The sequence below is a fragment of the Marmota flaviventris genome, chromosome 1, assembly GCF_047511675.1.
Source record: "Marmota flaviventris isolate mMarFla1 chromosome 1, mMarFla1.hap1, whole genome shotgun sequence".
Lineage (NCBI taxonomy): Eukaryota > Metazoa > Chordata > Mammalia > Rodentia > Sciuridae > Marmota > Marmota flaviventris.
The window spans coordinates 213,917,699-213,923,280 of NC_092498.1; the positions used below are offsets into that span (position 1 = coordinate 213,917,699).

General features: G+C 37.2%; 1 protein-coding gene across 1 annotated transcript; it reads right to left on the reverse strand.

Moving 5' to 3' along the window:
- Window positions 1–513: 513 nt before the first annotated feature.
- Window positions 514–3,432, reverse strand: LOC114107669 (olfactory receptor 7E178-like). The gene is made up of 2 exons (XM_071602423.1): window positions 3,406–3,432; window positions 514–1,506 (listed from the first exon to the last, which is right to left on the reverse strand). Exons 1-2 carry the CDS (start codon window positions 3,430–3,432, stop codon window positions 514–516), a joined length of 1,020 nt encoding a protein of 339 aa, XP_071458524.1.
- Between the last annotated feature and the right edge of the window lie 2,150 nt (window positions 3,433–5,582).

Genomic DNA, 5,582 nt, shown 5'->3' on the forward strand with positions numbered 1-5,582 from the left:
CGGTCCATAAAATCCCAGTATAAAGGGATTTACCAAGAGCAGGAGCAAGAGGAAGAAATGAATGTGCACAAATGTTTCTCAGCTTTTCTTCTACAGAAGAGGGAACTCATCAGTATTATTCACTCTATTCATTTCTTTGAAGGATCATTTACTTTCTATTTCCATTGTTATTACCGTACAGTTTAAAGTTCAAAAAATTATATTTTCACTGTTGTCAAGTTCACAGCTCAGTGGTATTAATTACTTCCACATTGTTCTGCAATTATCACCATCATCCATCTCCAGAAATTTTTCATGTTCCCAAGCTGAATATTTGTATCCCTTTTAACCATTCCCATATCTCTCTCCCCAATGCTCAGATACCATTATGCCACCCTGAAACAATATGAAAAATTAAATGCATTAAACTACACAAATTAGGTTACTGAGGAAACAAGATTGACCAGACTACATGTTTAATTTTGCTGCATTTTTTTCAATATACACGACAGTTAGATGCCACAGATCCTGTGATCACACCAAGCTATGGCACAGCCTCCTCAGGGAGCATTTTAAGTCCTTATTCCGTAAGCTGTAGATGAAGGGGTTCAGCATGGGTGTGACCACTGTGTACATCACTGAGGCCACTGCACCCTTTCTGGGAGAACATGACACAGCTGAGCCAAGGTACACTCCAAGGGAAGTTCCATAAAATACACAGACAACAGCCAGGTGAGACCCACAGGTGGAGAAGGCTTTGTACTTCCCACTAGAGGATGAGATCCTTAGAATAGAGAAAATAATTTTATAATAAGAGAAAAAGATCCCTGTGATGGGAACAAAACCAAATATGGCAAAAACAAAGCATTTGACCATGGTACTGGAGGAAGTTTCAGGACAGGTAAGATTAAGGAGTTGAGAAGGGTCACAGAAGAAATTGGAAATTTCTACATCCTTGAAGTAGGAAAAGTTTAAGACACTCAAGTTTTGCAGCTGGGAGTCAAAAAGGCTAATTAAAAGAGATAGCAAAACTAGGAAGCCACAGATGCGAGGGTTCATAATGACTGAGTAGTTCAAAGGGTGGCAGATGGCCACAAAGCGGTCATAGGCCATCACAGTCAAAAGCAGATCATCCATGCATCCAAAAATGAGAAAAACAGACATCTGTGTCAGGCAGCCCACATAGGAGATGGCTTTGCTGTGAGTTAGGAGGTTCACAATCATCTTTGGGACTGTGGTGGAGATGAAACCAATGTCAGCCAAGGACAGGTTGGAGAGGAAGAAGTACATGGGCGTGTGGAGGTGGGTGTCAGAGCTGACAGCCAGGATGATGAGCAGGTTCCCAAGCACTGTGACCAGGTACATGGACAGGAACAGTCCAAAGAGGATGGGTTGCAGGTCTGGTTCCTCTGAGAGGCTCAGGAGTTGAAATTCTGAGACACGTGTTAGATTTTGTTGCTCTATATTGCTAGGACACCTTTTGAAAAATAAGAAAGGATGGGAGAAATGAAATACATAAATGGGCACCTACATTCTATATACTTCAAATTCAAGTGTTCATATCTAAAGTAGTCACATTTGAGGTCCACAGACCATCAGCACTACTTCTTGGTTGTGAAAAATACAAATCTGTAGAATTTTTCATTATTGCTTTCTGTGTTATTTACCTAATTCAATCCACACCAACTTTCAAGATATTCAACTGACCTTGTTAGAAAATGAGAAGCACTAAAGAGAACATTCTAGGATCACAATAAAATATAGCCAACTCCCTTAAGAAAAAATAGTAATAGCCTTCCGTTTCGTAAAAATTTATTCTCAAAAAGGATATTAAGAAGCAGTGCAAACTGAGTGTGATGGTGCATGCCTGTAATCCCAGCAGCTAAGGAAGCTGAGGCAGGAAAATTGTGAGTTCAAATCCAGCCTCAGCAATTTAGCAAGATCCTAAGCAACTCAGAGAGACTGTCTCAAAACAAACAAACAAACAAACAACAACAAAAAAAAAGGGATGTGGCTCAGTAATTGAGAGTCCCTAAGTTCAATCACCAGTACCTCCCCCCTAAAAAAAGAAATACAAAAAGTATAGTATGCCTCATTTTGTCTGAAGGCCTTAATACAAAATCCTTTGACTTACAAGATTTAAAATACTGTGCAAGAACTGTATTATCTGATAAGTAAACTAAGGTCAGTGGTTCACAATCAGAAAACATTGTGGGCTCCTTATCTTCTATGAGTTCCATCCTTCATTGACTGTCTCACTTCTGTCCTTCGTGGATTTAATTTTGTCCTTTAAAAATCATGTAATATAAAACAAATATCCTTGTATTTGCTGGGTTTCAAATTTTGATAAATCAAATTGGTTGAATGCATATCATTAATGGTGTCACTGACAACAAATTTGACATTAGAACACAAATCACCTCTCAATTTTTTTTTTAAAGCAATTGATAATAAACATCTTCAAAGAGTTCAATTTCAGGGCTTGGTCTCTAGATTAGTGGTAGAGCCCTTGCCTCACACTTGTGAGGCACTGGGTTTGATCCTCAGCATCACATAAAAATAAGAAGAAAGAAAGAAAGATAAATAGATAGATATTGTGTTCTTCTACAACTAAAAAAATAAAGTTTAACTTTGTATAGGTTTGTCTGTAAAAATTTCAAACAGTATCAGTAAAAAAAAAGGTATATAAAGTAACCTTCCCCCTTTTTCATTTTCTTGATTCTTTACTCCATCTAGCTTGCTAGTTTTGCTTCATTATTTTTCTGATCGTAATCTTTCATATTCATAGTGTAGGAACCAAGGAAAGATTCAAAGCTCACAATTGAGTCCCCACCTTCTTAATTCTACTTAATAGACTTTCAAATCAATCTCTCCTGATGCATGAATTGCAATAACCTTCCTTCAGCTACATGAAGAAAACTTGGGTTCATTACATTGTCAGCTCTAAGGATTAATTGGAAAAATGCAAAAGATAAGAGAACAGGAAGGAAAGAAAACACAACAGGCTGAATCATCATCTGCAAAATGGGGAAAACAATTGCCTATCTCCTATGGTTGTTGTAAGAGAGTTTTTAAAAATAATCTCCTAAATAAAGTAACTAGTGATTCTTAGTATGGGTAATTAATATATTCACCTATGTATATTCCAATAATTTGATCTCAAGCCAAAATCAGGTTTATCAGCATCTGCAGTTGAAGATATTGCTGGTATTTTCTTATATCAAAAATACTTAGAATACTTCTTGGCACTTAAAATATGATCCAGGAATGTTAACTATTCTTAATGTCAATAATATTCACCACATATATTAAAGTATAAATATCTGATGATCTTGGCATCAGAACTAACATTTCATAGAAACCTTAATTTCTGCCTATGGTATTTCGGTTCTTGGTGTCTCTGCAGGATTCAGTTCTCCTGCATACCTGTGCCCCAGACACAGCTACTCTCATGAATTGGTGAGCATAATTTCCTTTCAGTGGTCCATGTCAATTTGTTGATTTATGTATCCTTTATAAGTTTTCCTAAGAATCTTTGGAACTCATCTAAAGGTCATCTACGTAGTTTGTGACAAAATGCCTAGTGTCTCCAAGATGTGCTACTTTACACCAATGAGTGGTTGTAAGACTATGTGAAGTACATACATCTTCTTGAATGTCTTCATCTGATGTACTGAAGGATGGACATCATTTAATTTTATATCTATTATGAGAATTCTTTCAAAATTCTTGGGCGTCTCTCCATTTCACACAAGTGAAAATTTCTCTATAGTATGTTGATAGGGTTATTGTTTGACTTCCACAATCATGCATGTTCCATATTATTACTATGAATCACCTACTTTCATTCCAATAAGAAAATAGGTTATTAAACTTGCATCTTCTTAGTATTAAAATATACCTTCAAAAAGGCCCTGCAGTTTGTCTAGTAATATTATCTCCTTGATATCTCCCAATGAAATTTTATCTTGTACAGGAATAACATTTTCTGTTTTCTCCAGTAGAAGATGGTACCCTGGGATGAAAGTCAGGAAATCAACACTCTTAGTCTGTTATCATTGTCCTGCTGCTGTCTGCAGAATGTGTGTAAGTCTCTCCCCTTCTCTGTACTCATACTGCTTAAATGGAAATAGGGAGAACAACACCCATCTCTGCAACATGTGTGGTACATAATGGATGCCTGGAATTCAATAAACACTTGGTCCTTGGGTTTCTATGAATAAATTAAGAATTCCACCATTATAGAAGTGTTGGCATCATTGATGAATGTAACTGTGAAATGCCAAATTGGAAGGCTGTGGAACTGAAATGTGTCTCACTCCAAACAGCAAAGCAACCCTAACCCTTCGGCCTCACTCTCTTTTCCCAGTTTCCTACTCATGAAAAATTCTGCCATAGTCATTTTAAAATTTGAATGAGGTAGATCATATTCCATGAAAAGAAAGAATCCATGTGTCCATGACATGGATACAGCAAGATGTTATTTTAAATTTTCTCTACTTTTATGAGACCTTCCTGAAAAGTATAAAAGTACAGACAGAAGAGCCCCATATGTGTAAAAAAAACAAACTTTAGATATTTTGTGAATGAAGGATTGGGCAATTCAATGGCTAACAGATTTTTGATGCCTCCTCTGTACCAGGCAAAGCATAGCCCTGAGTAATCACAATTGAGACTTTTTTCCTCCAGATACACAACATATACTTGCAGAGGGACAAAAATAAAATGCCCCATCATGAAACTGAAAAATGACAACTTCAGGTCACAGGATAGGTTAGTTGAATGGTATGAAAGTATCATTATAAATAAGAATAACTACAATTTGTCATTATAAATAATGACATCTAAATTTTATTTTTCCCTTTTTTATACATTCCTCACGAATTAATTTTATAAGAAGCACCTATTTTCTGTTCAATCAATGTTCAACACAGTTGCATCAACTAGAAATTCTATCAGATGACAATGCTTTGTCTCAGGACACAACCTACCTATGTCACAAGAATAAGGACAAACAACCCTGAAGGAGAATGTGGTCAGCTATTTGGAAACTCTGTAAGAGGGGGCAAGAGAGCAATCTGTGCTAAAGTACTGTGTTCCTGCACCTGCTGTAATCATTTCACGGGAGCCTAGCTATTCTTTTTATAATGGATGCTGGCCACTGCCCTTCCCTGTGATCCACCAGAAACTCCCAAAAAGAAGAGGACAGTGAGCAAGAGGTCTCCTCCTAGAGTGACAGGAAGTGAAATGGATGACTGATGGGATTGCCAAGGGGACACCCTGCTAGGATTCTCCCAGTTTTGAAGCCCATGTCTGTAATCAAGCAGCCCATTTCACAGATTCATTCCTTTCTACCTAACAAATGAATACATTTTATATAAATGTAATACAATCTTTCATTTTCTGTAAAAATAACGGTAAAGTGGACAAGTGAAAAGATGCCCTGTAATGAAACGTGCCACAAGAACACAATCTCAGTGCCCACTCTGGTTAGTGCCATCCCTTTTCATTTGTCACTACCACAGTCATTTTGGAGTGTTGTGGGTTTTCTAGAATAGTGGGTGAGATTTCTATGGGAAGTAGAACCAGTGTGGGTGCAAAGC

Bases quoted from the DNA above. Each gene is read 5' to 3' on its own strand.
- LOC114107669 (XM_071602423.1), bottom strand. From the start codon at position 3,432: ATGAGAGTAGCTGTGTCTGGGGCACAG. The intron at 1,507-3,405 runs GTATGCAGGAGA...TATAGAATGTAG, and splicing joins TAGCTGTGTCTGGGGCACAG to GTGCCCATTTATGTATTTCA.